The sequence below is a fragment of the Neofelis nebulosa genome, chromosome 8 (genome assembly GCF_028018385.1).
Source record: "Neofelis nebulosa isolate mNeoNeb1 chromosome 8, mNeoNeb1.pri, whole genome shotgun sequence".
Lineage (NCBI taxonomy): Eukaryota > Metazoa > Chordata > Mammalia > Carnivora > Felidae > Neofelis > Neofelis nebulosa.
The window spans coordinates 7,332,370-7,348,187 of record NC_080789.1 but is presented as its reverse complement, the minus strand read 5'-3'; the positions used below and the strand labels follow the sequence as shown (position 1 = coordinate 7,348,187).

The 15,818-nt window shown below is 44.7% G+C and overlaps 1 protein-coding gene across 3 annotated transcripts in view; it reads left to right on the top strand.

Moving 5' to 3' along the window:
- Positions 1 to 5,397: 5,397 nt before the first annotated feature.
- Positions 5,398 to 15,818, top strand: part of MEI1 (meiotic double-stranded break formation protein 1) — a 79,026-nt gene continuing 68,605 nt past the window's right edge. For all 3 annotated transcript variants that reach the window (XM_058741158.1, XM_058741159.1, XM_058741157.1), the window contains exons 1-6: positions 5,398 to 5,601; positions 8,362 to 8,485; positions 9,242 to 9,292; positions 11,367 to 11,440; positions 13,019 to 13,124; positions 13,664 to 13,867. In XM_058741158.1, coding sequence (XP_058597141.1) covers positions 5,431 to 5,601; positions 8,362 to 8,485; positions 9,242 to 9,292; positions 11,367 to 11,440; positions 13,019 to 13,124; positions 13,664 to 13,867 — 730 coding nt within the window. In that variant the 5' untranslated portion in view covers positions 5,398 to 5,430. The remainder of the gene's footprint in view (positions 5,602 to 8,361; positions 8,486 to 9,241; positions 9,293 to 11,366; positions 11,441 to 13,018; positions 13,125 to 13,663; positions 13,868 to 15,818) is intronic.

Genomic DNA, 15,818 nt, shown 5'->3' with positions numbered 1-15,818 from the left:
TAAGTCAACTGAGAGGTCCCAGAGGGTTCAGCCCCCAGAAAGACAAAGCTCAAAACTTCCTACACGGGCCAGAGCTCTGGAGAAATGTGGGCCACACCGGTGCAAGCCCATGGGCATTTCCATCCATTCCAAAAAGCCTGGGAGAGTCAGGCCGCCAGGAGGCGCCAGAGAACCACAGGCTGTCCAAGAAGAGGCTCCTCCTAGAGCCAAGCCCACTGCTCACAGGAACCCCAGGCCCGCAGCACAGTCTAGGAGCTGGTGTGGCCAAGAGCCTTCCAGAGAGGCTCACTGTCCCAGTGAGAACAACAGGGACAGGAAAACAGTCAGGCCAGGAGTCTCCCAGATGGCAGAGAGGGCTCCCTGCAGAATGAGGACCTCATACTTCAGGGCAGGCCACGACCACTGGAGAAAGGAGTGCACATCCCGGGAGGTTCCTAAGTCCCCCGGACTTAAATGTCAGCTGCCTCCACATGGGAGGAGAGGGAGGCTGGAGTCTGCAGAGAGAGGAGGGGCTGGGCAGCAGCCTTCCTCCTGTTCCACAAACACCTCCAGCTTCAAATATAGTCTTCACTCTGCTGCATCAAGGTGGAGCATGATCCTTTTATTTTTTTTTTTAATATTTTTTTCAACGTTTTTTATTTATTTTTGGGACAGAGAGAGACAGAGCATGAACGGGGGACGGGCAGAGAGAGAGGGAGACACAGAATCGGAAACAGGCTCCAGGCTCCGAGCCATCAGGCCAGAGCCTGACGCGGGGCTCGAACTCACGGACCGCGAGATCGTGACCTGGCTGAAGTCGGACGCTTAACCGACTGCGCCACCCAGGCGCCCCCATGATCCTTTTAAACAAGGTATCCTGGTCTCCACACCTGGCCAAGCCTCAGCACTCAGTCCCCAACCTGAGCCTGAGGGGTCCTGATCCTACCCTGCTTCCCAAAGTGGGTGACCAACATGTGAGAGAGCACAGCCGTGGAGTCCATACTTCTCTGGAGAGGGACCTTCAGCCACCAGGTCACTGCTATGCTGGGGCTGCTCTTCCCAAGGCAGAGCGCTTCCAGGGTCAAGGGGAACCTGAGAACCTAAATGGAGCCCCACATAATCCATCAGCCCCCCGAAAGTTTGGTTTTATGAAGCATTTGAGATGTTTTCTGCTCCAGCATGGCTTTAGAAAGTAGGCCGGAGGCCCAGAGTTCTCAGAACACAGAAGAGAAGGCATGAGGGTGGTCTGCTCACCCTCAAAGTCTCTAATAAAATTGGTTATTTGGGCCTGTGGGGTTCTGACATTTTTGGCATATGTTGTCTGAGTGTCCCCTTTTGGAGGTTGGGATACTTTGTGGGTGGGGCAGAAGCCACTCTACTCTATGGTACTCAAGATTTGAGGACTGTGGGTCAACCCAATGTCATCTCCTAAACACATTCCTCTTCTCAGTTCCTCACAGTAGGGTTTACTGAGGTTTCTGTTGTGACTCTGTCCTGCCCTAGTCTAAGTTAATTCTGATCGAGGAAGGATGCTCAAACTGAGCCTCAACTGTTTGTGGGGTGGGGTGGTGCTCTGCACCGGATGTTGCATCCACACGACTCCTGAAACAGAATGCTACGGGCACCAGTGACAGTTACAACAAAGTTTATTGCAATGAGAGGCAAGGCAAACTGATTGATCGGGACCGACAGTCTTGACCAGAGTGGGTCTCGAACAGCCAGGGTACAGAGTTTTTATAGCCTACCACATCATCATATTATCACCTGGGAACAGAACAAAGGAATAGTTCCCAGGTGGAAACAGCTCAAACAGGCCCTTGCCCCAACCCAATCAAGTGCTAATCCATCCCTTGATTGATAGGATAAGGCTGTTATCTCTTAACCTATAGTGTTAAAACAAAGCTCTTATTTCTTAAGGCTACAGGTTAGCCCTACCCTTACACCGGACACTATTATTCAAGTCCTTTAGGTCACAAGGAAGGGAGCTGATCACTGGGCCTCTGCCCCGCAGGGACTCTGCTGCCCATGAACACACTTCATGGAAAAAACATCCCCAGGTCTTCACTTCTCAAGCACTGCCAACCATAATTACCTGTTGCTTTGCCTGGCCTATGCATGGGACATCTTGGAGCCAAGGATTTGTTTAAATTTTACTTGAGAGAGAGAGAGAGAGAGAGAGAGAGAGAGAGAGAGAGAGAGAGAGAGAGAGAGAATATGAGAGAATTCCCAAGCAGGCTCCACACTCAGTGCAGCGCCCAATGTGGGCTCACTTAGTCTTTGAGGAGCTGAATCTTGCCACCAATCACGTGGGTGAGCGTGGATGCAGATCTTTCAGCCCTAGTGAGTCTTGAGAAAACCACAACCTCACGAGAGACTTTCAGCCAGGGTAACTTAGCTAAGCTGTGCCTGGATTCCTGATGCACAGAGACTATGAGATAATGTTTCTTTGGGGCATATTCGTTTTCTGTGGCTACCATAACAAATGACCACAAGCCTGATGGCTTAGAACAACTTCAGGAGGCCTGAAGTCTGAAATCAAGATGCCAGAAGGCCCTCCAGCTCTAGAGGGCAATCAGTTCCTTGTTCTTTCCAGCCTCTGGTGGTTGCAGGTGTTTGTTGGCTTGTGGCACCGTCGGCACCGTCACTTCAATCGCGGCCTCTTCCTTTACTGTGTGTCTCTTCTCAAGACAATTAATTATTGGATTTAGGGCCCACTGTAAATTCCTGGATGATCTCCTCTCAAGATCCTTAACTTCATCACAACTGCGAAGATCCTATTCTAAAAAACGTAACATTTACAAATTCTGGGGATTAGGATGTTTTATAAATCTGCTCTGGCTGCTATAACAAAATATTACAGACTGGAAGGCTTGAACAACAGAAATTTATTTTCTCACAGTTCTGGAGGCCAAAAGTCCAAGACCGAGGTTCTGGCTGATTTAGTTTCTGGTAAGAGTTTTCTTCCTGGCTTGTAGATAGTTGCCTTCTCACTATGGCTTTACATGGCCTCTCCTTGGTGCATGTATATAGAAAGAGAGGTGAGAGATCTTTCTCTCTCCCTCTTTCTTTTTTTTATTTGTAAGATTTTTTTATTTTTAAGTAATCTCTACATCCAATGTGGGGCTTGAACTCCCAACCCCGAGATCAAGAGTCTCATGCTCTACTGACTGAGCCAGCCAGAATCCCCTCTCCCTCTTCTTGTAAGGTCACCAATCCTATGGGATTAGAACCCTGCCCCCGCCCCCAACCTGTGACCTCTTTTAACCTTAATTACCTCTTAAAGGCCCTATCTCCAAATAGTCACATTAGGAGTTAGGGCTTCAACGTTTGAATTGGGGGGACACAATTCAGTCCATAGCAGACATGGAGATATATTTTTGAAGGTCACCGTTTCAAACCATCACACGGGGTAAGTGGTTATGCAGCAATAGATAACTAATACGTATATACTCCGTTGTAATAATTTGCTCATCCGTCTCCCTGACTGAACTTGAGGACAAGAAGGTCTTTGCTCACTTTTGAATCCTCTAGCTTCTAGAATGGATTCTGGCTCAAAACTTTGCCAAAAACAATACATTATTTTGTCAACATTTAAAAAATATACAGGATTATATTTAATGACATGGACGATGAGTAACATTTTTCTCTGGGAGAAGCAGTTTACAAACTTTTGCATGTTACTGTTGTAAATATGTATAGACTAAAAGAAAATATACCAGGGGCGCCTGGGTGGCTCGGTCGGCTAAGCGTCCGACTTCGGCTCGGGTCATGATCTCACGGTCCGTGGGTTCGAGCCCCGCGTCGAGCTCTGTGCTGACAGCTCAGAGCCTGGAGCCTGTTTCAGATCCTGTGTCTCCCTCTCTCTGTGACCCTCCCCCATTCATGCTCTGTCTCTCTCTGTCTCAAAAATAAATAAACGTTAAAAAAAAAAAAGAAAATATACCAAAGTATTATCTTTCCTTTGTCTTCACTGAATATGTATTACTGTTATAATTTAAGATGTGTCGAATAAGTGTTTTTTGCTTATTTATTTTATCTACTCGTATATATAATTCTGCATCTTTTGTACACAGTATTTTAATGAGAACTTTTCCATGTTAACACATACTTTTCTCAAACATTACTTCGCAATACTACATCGAATAATAAGCCACTATTTTCTAAACTATTTTGACATGGAAGTAATTTTTTGTACTCAGTCACACTGCTTCCGAATGTAGAGAACACCTCCTGAACTTACCTCCTTCACCATTAGCCAGTTGCTGGACACTCTGGTGCTAAATAAATCCTTGTAGATTGATAGATTATTATTATTATTAGTAAATATAACGATAAACAATTTCTTCTGCAGTATTTTTTGCACGCTCACAAAGTCTCAAGTGCTGTGCAGATGTCTGTGGGAGGATATATTTTTTTAAATGTTTATTTATTTTTGAGAGAGAGAGAGAGAGACAGAGCACGAGCGGGGGAGGAGAGAGAGAGAGAGAGAGAGAGAGAGAGAGAGGAAGACACAGAATCTGAAGCAGGCTCCAGGCTCCGAGCTGTCAGCACAGAGCCAGATGCGGGGCTGGAACCCACGAACCACGAGATCACGACCTGAGACCAAGTCAGATGCTTAACCGACTGAGCCACCCAGGCGCTCCTGTGAAAGGATAGCTTAGAGGAACCATCTTAGGCTCTTCGAGAGAAAAGGGTCACATAAATTTAAAATAATACTAACAGCTTTTAGACCCCTGAGATCATTTAATTTTTTAAAAAATAGATTTTATTTTTAAGTAATCTCTACACCCAAGGTGGGCCTCGAACTCACAACCCTTATATCAAGAGTCGCATGCTCCACCGACTGAGCCAGTCAAGGGCCCCTATTTAAATTTTTTTTAAGTTCATTTATTTTTGAGAGAAAGCGAGAGAGAGAGAGCGAGCACGAGCAGGGGTGGGGCAGAGAAGGAGGGAGACACAGGATCCCAAGCAGGCTCCAGGCTCTGAGCTGTTAGCACAGAGACCGAAGCAGGGCTCGAACTCACCAGCCGCGAGATCATGACCTGAACCAAAGTCTATCATTTAACCGAGTGAGCCACCCCCAGGCGTTTCCCCCTCTCTCCTATTTCATTTTTTACTAGTAGCAAGAGACGATTTCCTTTCCTTCCTCAAGGCTAATGACAGCTTCTTTATAAATGCTTTTCAATCCACAGTGTGGTCAAGACGAATTCCTACGGGCTCAAAGAGCAAGTCGCTTTGGTCTCTGTCAGATACCGACCGTCCTCGTGTCCCCCACATGCCCTCAGCGCCCGTCCCTCGACGGAGATCGCGCCTTGGCGTCGCCCTGGGCTTGCGCAGCTGCGTTAGCCCCCACTTCGCCCTCTGGCGTCCGGGGGCGGGGTCTCTTTCAAGTGCGCTTGCGCACAAGCTGCGCGGGACCCCGTGCTGCTCCGGTGAGGTCCCAGCCGAGAGATGGCTGTGAGGGAGGCGGCGGCGGGCCCGCGGGGGCCCGGGAGGGACGAGGAGACCGCGCTGCTCTACGAGAGGGCCCATTACCGGCATGACCCGTGCTGGCTGCTGCCCGTACCCCCGCGGCTCTGTCTGGCGTGCGTGCTGGAGCTGCTGCCGGAGCCCTGCGTATCGGTGCGAACTGGGCCCCTGGCATTTCCCTCACCAAGCTGGGCCGCCCCTCGCCAGGCCATCTCCCTTGAACCTGACGCACCTTCCCTGGAACTAAACCGGGCCCACCCGCTTCGTTAAACCTACCCCCTAACCAGGCCTGCGCCCTCGCCAGGCCAGAGCGGCCTTCTTTGCTAGACTACCTCAGTTTACCCTGCCGGCTGCCCTGCTCCGAGCGGGCTGTCCCCTTTCCAAACCAGCCCCTGCGCCTGGCCATGCGCCTCAGCTGGGCCTATCCCTGTCCCCACTGAGCCCCCTCCCCTCCAGGACTCGCTGGCACGCAGGCCCACCTCCCCTTCGCGTCTCAGCAGCTGCCCTGCCGTTTGTTGCCCCCGCCATTCCTCCAGGATCTTAACCTTGGCTCGGCCCGCGGGCCAGGTACACCCGTAGTAGGGGCCCCTCATTCCCTTCAGATTTCTTAGGGCGTCAGTGTGGAGGAGGGGGCTGCCTAGGTCTCTGTGATGGCAGCGAGGCGGGAAGAAGTTACAGCCAGGCGGGGTGGGGTGAAGGGGAACCTTTCTTTTTCTTTTCTTTTTTTAATTTTTTTTAACGTTTATTTATTTTTGAGACAGAGAGAGACAGAGCATGAACGGGGGAGGGGCAGAGAGAGAGGGAGACACAGAATCAGAAGCAGGCTCCAGGCTCTGAGCCATCAGCCCAGAGCCCGACGTGGGGCTCGAACTCACGGACCGTGAGATCGTGACCTGAGCTGAAGTCGGACGCTTAACTGACTGAGCCACCCAGGCGAAGGGGAACCTTTCTAATAGCAGAGCTGGCTGAAAAATGGGCTGCCAGTTCTCTCAATGCCTACGCACCTTTGTAGTGAGTTTTTGGTCCTTGGAGCCATCCAAGAAAAGTTTGGGAGATCACTTTTATCTCACATTCATGGGAGGGGAATTCATGCCTTGGGAGGAGGGGCTGGATCAATGGTTCTCAAAATTTTAAATCTCAGGATCCCTTTATACTTTAAAAAAGCGTTGAGGACCTCAAAAAGCTTTTATATGGGTTGTATCCACTGATATTTACTGTGTTAGAAAAAGAAACCAATTAAATATCAATTTAAAAATGGTAGTAAATCATTACGTATTAGCATAATTGGTTTTATTGCTGTAAAAGATACATGATATAAAGCCTACCATTTTAAGCACGCAGTTCTGTGGCATAAGTAATTTAAATAAAAATGATGATATTTTCTAAAAGAAAAAAGATAATGAAAGGAATAGCTTTGTTTTACATTTTTATTTACATCTATTAAGTCTCTTTAATGTCTAGCTTAATAGAAGTCAGCTGGATTCTCAAGTATTTTAGCATTTAATCGGTTGTATATTACCTGTCATGTAATCTTTGAAAAACTCCACTGTATACTTGTGAGAGAGTAAGAGTGAAAGAGACAAATTGCATTTTAGTATCAAAATAATTTTGATCTTTGAACCCTTTCAAAGTTTTGGGTACCCTCAGGGGTTCCCAGGCTACACTCTGAGAACCTCTGGGCTAGCTGATAACATTTGAGCTATCATTGAGGCCAGAAGTTCTGAGGCTGCCATTCTTGGACAGTGAGTCAGAGATACAGAGATAAATACGACAGTAGGGGAGAAAATGAGAATGCTAAAAACTGGGAATTTAGTAGACAGACATATTTGTGGTCAAGTGCTGTTGGGATAGGGAGGGAAATTGGGAAAAGGTTTTGAGAAGAGGATGCATTTGAATTAGGCTTGAGAAGATGGGTGAGCTTTGGACCAGAGGAGAAGTTGGGGGGAGGGTGCTTATACCAGCAGGGCTTATCCCATTAGTAAGGATGAGTTTGGGGAGGTAATCAGAGTGTTTGAAAGGAAATTGAGGGAGGTGAGATTGAAAAGCCAGGTTAAGATAAGTTCCAAGAGTTTGAATCCAGGCTGAAGAGCTTGGATTTAATCCAACAGGTGAAAGAAAGTCATTGAGATTTTTTGAGTAACTCATTTAGATTACTAGCTTAATGTATTATGTAGGAGGAATTGAGGAAAAACATGAGATTTGCAATAACAGGTTAGAGACAATAAGAGATGCAACTTCACTTTTTATTGAATGCACTTTTTTTTTAGCTTCATCTCTCATCAATTGAAAAAGTGTAATATAGTCAGTTGCACCCAAGTTCCTGCTCTATCCTCGGTGTATGCTCCCCTTTTTAACCTAACTTTTGCTACTGTCTTGAGCACTTTGCACAGCTACTACCCAGTTCCCTGTACAGGGAGATGAATTGAGTGTGAAGATTTATGTCCGAGTTGAATGGAAGGATGCATTTCTCTACCAGCCTCTTTGAGGCTCACAAAGGGTCTCCAGCATCACTCTCCTGAACTGTTAAGTAGAAAGGACGCTGACCTTAGACCAGACCTGTTTGGAGATAGATTTGAGTCCTTGGGAATGTCTTTGGGCCTCAATTTTCTCATCTGTAAATGGTGACAATAATTTTTACTTGCTTCACTAAGTTGTTAGACAAAAGAGTGATTTGTGAACACTAAAGTGCTCTGTAAATATAGGGTAGTAGGAACCTTAGCTAATGTATAATCCTCTGTATAAACACATAGATTCCCGTGTGTAAATGTTACTACTTTCAGGGATTATGACCTTACCATAGTTTAGATGAACCTTCCAGTATCATCTTGTAATTGTATTTAGAAATTATAGTTGTTTGGGTTCAGAATGGCTGAGACTTGGTTGCTATTGAATATTTTCTTCATCTGCCCCAAGTTGGTGCGCAAGAAGCATGTGCTCTCCTGTTTCCGAGATGCTCTCTTGAGACATGCCTCCCTGGTCATGCAGCTTGTGGCTCAGGATCAGAGAATCTGTATCCACTTCATAAGCATGCTTTTCGGTGAGATTAAAAGGGAAATTTGGTATGCATTTTGCATGTATAGCATGTATATTTACTTTGGGGTCTTGGAGAAATGGTCTTGGAAAGATAATTTAGACTTTTTACGATGTAACAGTGTAACTTATTAGCAAATTGTTTTGTCATAATGATGAAGAAATGGTCCCTTTTCTAAAACACATGATGCATCGTATGGTAACTAGCTTTACTACAGCCAAAAGTTTAGTAAAAGTGTGAATATGAATATGGGAAACGTGTGATCTTTCAGAGTCCACTCTGGTCTTTGAAGAGGATCAGAGCCAGACTAGAGTCTGTTGACCTGGGTGTGACCCTGATTGAAATACTTTCCCCCTCCTGTGCCTGAGATTAATTAAAAGGTCCCTTCTTTTAATATAGTTATGATGTCCTATGGAAAGAGCCCTTTTCAGGGAGGAGGGAAGCTAACTCATATTGGATATTTTTTCTCTGCTAGTGGCTTTTCAGGCTTTTAACTGCCAAGTCAGTCCTTTAAGGGAGAAAGGATGATCCCCAAGGCTAAGGGAAGTCCTAGCAAAACAACTGGCAGGACAGGAATTTTACCCGAGGTCCGTTACAGACTCCAAAGCACTCAGTTTTTATGCTGGGCCACACTTGGTGTTGAGGATAGCATTTATCTGGGACATTGCTTAAAGCTACTTTTAGTCTAGAATTTACAATGTGCCTTTGTGTGTTTCTCTTTTAACTACTAACCATTCCTTTCTCTCCTCCCTCTACTCCAAGGGCTGTTATGTAATGTGGAAGATGGAAGTGTAATAGACCTCTGTATTGAAGGTAAGGTGAAACTATGTGTACCTGGCATTTGAAGCTGGGTATATTAGCTGGGTATATTGCAACTCTGGTTATTTGAGACCTTGATGAAATAAATGTTTCATTTTAGAGACAGATCAAGAAAACTCAATTAGTTGTCAATCATTGATTCTGCATTTTTTTCTCAGGCACCTCCTCTGTGCCGAGTACTGTATCAGACATTGGGGATACGTAGATGGATAAGACATGGTTCCTGCCCTTTAAGAGTTTACAATCTGGGGGCGCCTGGGTGGCGCAGTCGGTTAAGCGTCCGACTTCAGCCAGGTCACGATCTCGCGGTCCGTGAGTTCGAGCCCCGCGTCAGGCTCTGGGCTGATGGCTCGGAGCCTGGAGCCTGTTTCCGATTCTGTGTCTCCCTCTCTCTCTGACCTTCCCTCGTTCATGCTCTGTCTCTCTCTGTCCCAAAAATAAAAAATTAAAAAAAAAAAAAAAGAGTTTACAATCTGGAGGAGGGATTGGATAGTAAATAATGAGAGCTGATAAGTACTGTTACAAAGGCAGCACAAACTGTTTTCATTACTTTCACATTGGTTAGTTGGAAGTTGTCTGCACACAGGTGATTGTTAAGGCTGCGGAAGTGTGTCTGTTTACCTATAAAGCACTGAAGGAGTGGGGCACCTGGCTGGCCCAGAAGGGCATGTGACTCTTGATCTTGGGATGGTGAGTTTGAGCCCTGTGTTGGGTGTAGAGATTACTAAAATAAATAAACTTTAAAAGGCTCAAGGAGAAAGAACACAAGAGCACTGGGATAGGAGGACTCTTGCAGAAAGAGTAAGAATTGTATCAGTGAGGGTGTAGTCAGGCAACAGAAACCACATAAGTTATTTGAACAGGAAAAAAACTTTAATATGAAGAATTATTGACTATTTAACTGAAGGCAAAAGAAAACACCAGGTTTTCACAGACGTAGGAATTTCAGAAAGCAGCTTCCACCCTCAGGGCTGAGGAAACAAAATGAGGTTGGAATTATTAAAACATAAGTTTTCTCTGAGGAGAGGATGCTGCTTGGCTGCTGCTGGGTCCATGACCATCCAACCACACGCTTAGCAGCTGTGACAGATCATAAGTAAGCATGATTTGTGTATACCTCTGACCATCTATCAGTCTAGAATGTGGAAAAACAAATGTACCACTTGAAGTTCTGACCACTGGCAGGAATGGGGAGATTTCCCGTCACCATTATGCCACTCTTGAGTGGGGCTATAATCCTAAGGCTGTCCATTGCTGGTTGGTGCCAGCATAACTTGTAAACCTTCATCAGACCCCAAGAACTTAACTGAGGTGGTAGGCACTAGATAGAGACTGCAGAGCCAGAGAGGGAAGAAGGACTTGCTCCTTCCTCGCTGTTTCCTCTTTGTTGCCTGCCTTCTTCCTGTTTCTGTGACTGTTATCCCAGAATGCTTCTTTACCTTGGAAGTGCCAGAGTCTTCCTGCGGCAGCAGCTGAGTATAGTTTTGTAGCTTTTCCCAGACGTGCAGAGCCAGTCTCTTTTTCACTGCTCCTCAAACATACCAGCAGAAGCATCACAAACGATTGTATACAAGGATGAGTTTGGGGTTGAGAGGTAATAGAGGCAATTAAGGCAATTATTGGCACAGGAACTCACCCATAATTCTATTTTCTAGTATATGAAGGAGCAATTGTGAGGCAGGAATAAAGTAGAGATAATATAAAATAATAGTTTTCAACCTTAGCTTCACAATAGACTTACACGGGTAACTTAAAAAACATCCAGATGCTTAGGCTCTTTCTTTAGAGATTATGATTTAATTGATCTAGAGTGGGAGTTGGGCATTAGTATTTTTTTTTTTTAACTTCCTGGGTGATTCTGATGTGCAGCCAGATTGTGAACTACTGATGTAAAACAACGAAGAAGCCAGAAATCCTTTGATTTGGATATGTACACTTAGTTTAATTGGGGAGATAGAAAAGACTATACTGGTAACACAAGCAAATGACTTTGAGTAGAAGGGCTATGAAAGGTGAGGTGTGGGCCAGAGGTTGTCTTGTGGTTAGTAACACTACTGTGTCTGCTCAGTCCTTATCCAGCTTACAACTCAGCTGAAGTTAGAGCAGACCGTTCATTGCCTGCTGGATGAGTGCCACAAAGAGGTCAGTAAATAGCGGTGGGTTCTTGAGTACCCCTCAGAATCCTCAGATATCAGAGCTGGGCCCACGCCTTTCTGGATCGGTGGGGAGATTGAAATACAGAGAGGGACAGGGACCTGCCTGAGGTCACTGAGTCAGTGGCAGAGCCAGAGCTAGGGCCTGCCTGGGTCTTCTGATCCTGCCCCAATACTGTTTGTATCTTCCCTCCTTCCCCTTTCCTCTCCCTCTGTGTGGTGAAGTCTCATCTTTCTGACATAATCATCCCATGGCTATTCTCTATATCCCCCTAAGTACAATACAGATTTCTTTGACCAACTTAGCAAGGAAATATATTTACTATGTCTTGGCTTAGTGTTTTTCTTTGGTTTGAATTGTATACAATATTTAATACTGAAGTCATTTGTTTTTGTCAGCATCTAAGGCAAGCACTGAGTGGATATATTTAACCTGCCTTCTTCACAGATAGTCACAGATACCATTCAATAAGGAGCTTTTGCATTGTGTTTAAGACTTAGGAATAATATCAGAATCACTTTTTATTTTATTTTTTTGCAAAAGGAAGACAAATGGGGGCACCTGGGTGGCTCAGTCAGTTAATCAAGTTACTTGATTAACTTGATTCAGTTAATCAAGAGAATCTTGATTTCAGCTCAGGTCATGATCTCAGGTTGAGCCCCCCATCAGGCTCTGTGCTGACAGCGTGGAGCCTGCTTGGGAATCTGTCTCCCTCTCTCTCTGCCCCTTTCCTACTAGTGCTCTCTGTCTCTGTCTCTCTCTCTCTCTCTCTAAATAAATGAATAAATAAACATTAAAAAAAAAGGAAGACAAATGTTCATCTTAACACCAAGAACATTTAATTATGAATTATACTAAATTGTCATACATTATAATTACTCTGCATATGATTAATATATCAGATTGAATTTATCGTCATATATGTCAATACTTATTAAGATGATTCCACTTAACCCTTTTGAGCACTTTCTATATGCTGGGCACTGTGTTAGGTGGTTTATGTGCAGTATCTCATTAAGTCCTCCTAACAACCCTATGAAATTGATACTATTATTATTTCCTACCAGAGGAGTTAAGAGTCTTACTTAAAGTGCTATAGCTGGTCAGTAGAAATGGTGAAATATATACTGTTGACTCTACTTGTAAGCCATCAAGCATAGGGTCTGATGAATAGAAGGCTCAGTAATGGCCATGGTAATGATAATAATAGTAATACTTTTTTTTTTTTTTTTGCACTAAGCCAGAATTCTGTCTTTATGATGTTCCCAACTTTCACTCTCCCAGTTTCTGGCTCTATAGAAGACAAAATATGCTAATGTTAATCCAGTTTAACAGTCATGTACTGAGCTAGGTACTGAGTACTCTGAGAGGAATCTGACTCAGTCCCTTTCCTCAAGGTCTTCCCAGTCCAATAGGGGAGATAGATACTTAGTTAAAGAAGCTGATTACTGGTTGTGGTGAGAGACACATACAATACAGGCTTTGTGTAAATAGGGCAAGATAAATTTTGTTGGGAGATCTGTCCTGATCCTAATTCATACAGCGGAGCGTGTTCATTTTCTATAGCTGTGTAACATGCCCTCCATGCGAGACAGCCTGGCTACCCTGACCCTTCTCGGCAAGTTGGTGGATGCTATCCCTCCCCTGGCAGACAAGCTTGTAATGGAGCACAGTGAGTAACCTCTGGGGAAGAGATGCTACTACCCTTTTACCAGCTTTGATCACACTTTATATCACCATCTGGGTGGTCCACTCACTATACACACCTGGGAAGTTGTTACTTTCCTATTCTAGGCTTTCAGTTTCCCATCTGCAAAATGTACTCTATGTTGGCCAAGTTGAAAAAATTCTTGACCCTGGTCTTGAGTTATTTCACAAATTAAGTATCTACTTAATTAAGTTATGTTAACACAAATTAAGTATCTACTTATGGACCTTCCTTTAGATGGAAGGAGGAATTAATTCTGGAATACAGAGTGCTTTTTTCTATCAATAAAATGCAAATAAATATCTCATAGAGGATTTACTCCAGGGTTAATCACTTCTTTAAACCTTGGTTTTCTCTTTTGATTAAGGGTCCAGAAATTGTTTGTTATGGGAGATTATAAAGGATTACCACTATTACTACCCTACGGGGCAGAATAGTTTGGAGTTTCATATAGCAGCTGACATTGTGAGGTTTCCCTGGCCCCTCGGTTGTTTTCTGGACAGGTAATCTGATGGAACATCTGTTGAGGGGTTTAGTATACCCCAATGAGGGGGTGCGAGCTTCTGTCTGTTACCTCTATGGGAAGCTGTACTCTTCACCAGTGGCTGCTGAGATGCTTTCAGGCCATTTCCGGGAGAAGCTGTGTCCTCTCTTCCTTTCCACCCTGGATGGTGCCCAGACAAAGGAGCTACAGATCAACTGTTTGGGTAAGATATAGGACTGGAGAGAAAAGAGAGAATGCTTTTGATGTTTTGCTTGAGGACCTGAGATATTGGCTCTCTAGTGGTAGGGAAGTTTGCCTCTTTGAAAAGGGTAGAAGCCATGGGTTTAGGACAGAAGACGGACAGGCTGGGGGTGCCTGGGTGACTCAGTCGGTTGAGGGCCCAGCTCTTGATTTTGGCTCAGGTCATAATCTCAGGGTCTCAGTGGGATTGAGCCCTGTATTGGGCTCTGTGCTGAGTATGGAGACTGCTCAAGATTTTCTCTCTCTCTCCCTCTGTCCCTTTACCCCTCACTCGTGTGCACGCATGCATTTTCTCTCTCTCTCTCTCTCTCAAAAAAAATCTTGAAAAAGAAAAGATGCACAGACTATGATAGATGCCTGTCTAAGACCCTTGCCTTTGGGGGCACCTTGGTGACTCAGGATGTTAAGCATTCGACTCTTGATTTCAGCTAAGGTCATGATCTCATGGTTCATGGGTACGAGTGCTGAGTCTTCAGTGACTCTTCACTGACAACATGGAGCCTGCTTGGGATTCTCTGTCTCCATTTCTCTCTGCCCCTCCCCCACTTGTGCGTACTCTCTTTTAAAAAATTAAAAATAAAAAAAGAACCTTGCTTTTGCAAGGAGAAGAAGAAAGTGGGACAACAATTTTTCTGCCTCTGGTTTTTATTGCCTGCTCTGGTGTATCCTGTTTTTGCTGCCTAGTTAATCTTCACACTGCATAGCTTGCGTTTCCTGTTTCCTATTTGAAAAATCATCTATGGCTCCCTCTGGCCTCCAGGTGATGTGCAGGTTTCCTACTTGTTATTTGAGGCTCCTTAGGAGCCCCCGTGTACCCTTTCAGCCTCTTCTGCTGTTTCCTTGTGTAGGTACACAAGACCCTCGAAATGCTTCCGACTAAAGAGATTTAACATTTTTGAAAAAATTTATTTCATTTATTTTGAGAGAGAGAGAGACTGAGAGAACAGTCAGGGCAGGGGCAGAGAGAGGGAGAGAGAGAATATCAAATAGGCTCTGCGCTGTCAGCACAGAGCCCAATGTGGGGCTCAAACCTATACACTGTGAAATGATGACCTGAGCTGAAATCAAGATTCGGATGCTTAACCAACCAAGCCACCTTGGTGCCCCTCACATTTTTTGAAAGTAAGCTCCACACCCAGCATGGAGCCCAACATGGGGCTTAAACTCACGACCTGAGATCAAGACCTGAGCTGAGATCAAGAGTTAGATGCCTAACTGACTGAGCCACCCAGGTGCCCCAGGAGCTTTCACATTTTGAACAGAGGTACTATGATTGGTAACTGGGTGAGGGCCTATTCCAAAGCGGGAGCTACAGGGAAAAGCATTGTCTATGGGTGACAACAGTTTCTTTTCACAGTTTGGGCCAAGAGCTCTGTTATAAACAGTCTGGCCATACATAGTGAGTGTTCATTTTGGGCCAGGCCCTGTGTCAGGCTCTGGGGTCATAAAGGTGATCAAACCCAAGCTCTATTCTGAGGGAGCTCATAGTCTAGTGTGGAAGAAGGATGTGGACAATTAAAGATTAGTGTGGTAAGTGTTGTCCCAGAGGTTGCATACAAGAGCATGGGATTCTATTTAATATAATGTTAGAGGTCCTTGCCATAACAATGAGGCAAGAAAAAGAAATAAAAGACATTAAAATTAGGAAGGAAGAAGTAAAATGGTCTCTGCAAATGCTATCATCTTATATATAGAAAACCCTAAAAACTTCACCAAAAAACTGTTAAACCTAACAAATGAATTTAGTAAAGTTGCAGGATATAAAATCAGTTGTTTTTCTATACACTAACAGTGAATTATCTGAAAAATAAATTAAAACAATCCCATTTATAATAGCATTAAAAATAACAAAATACTTATTGAGGAGGGCACCTTTTGGGATGAGCACTGGGTGTTGTATGGAAACCAATTTG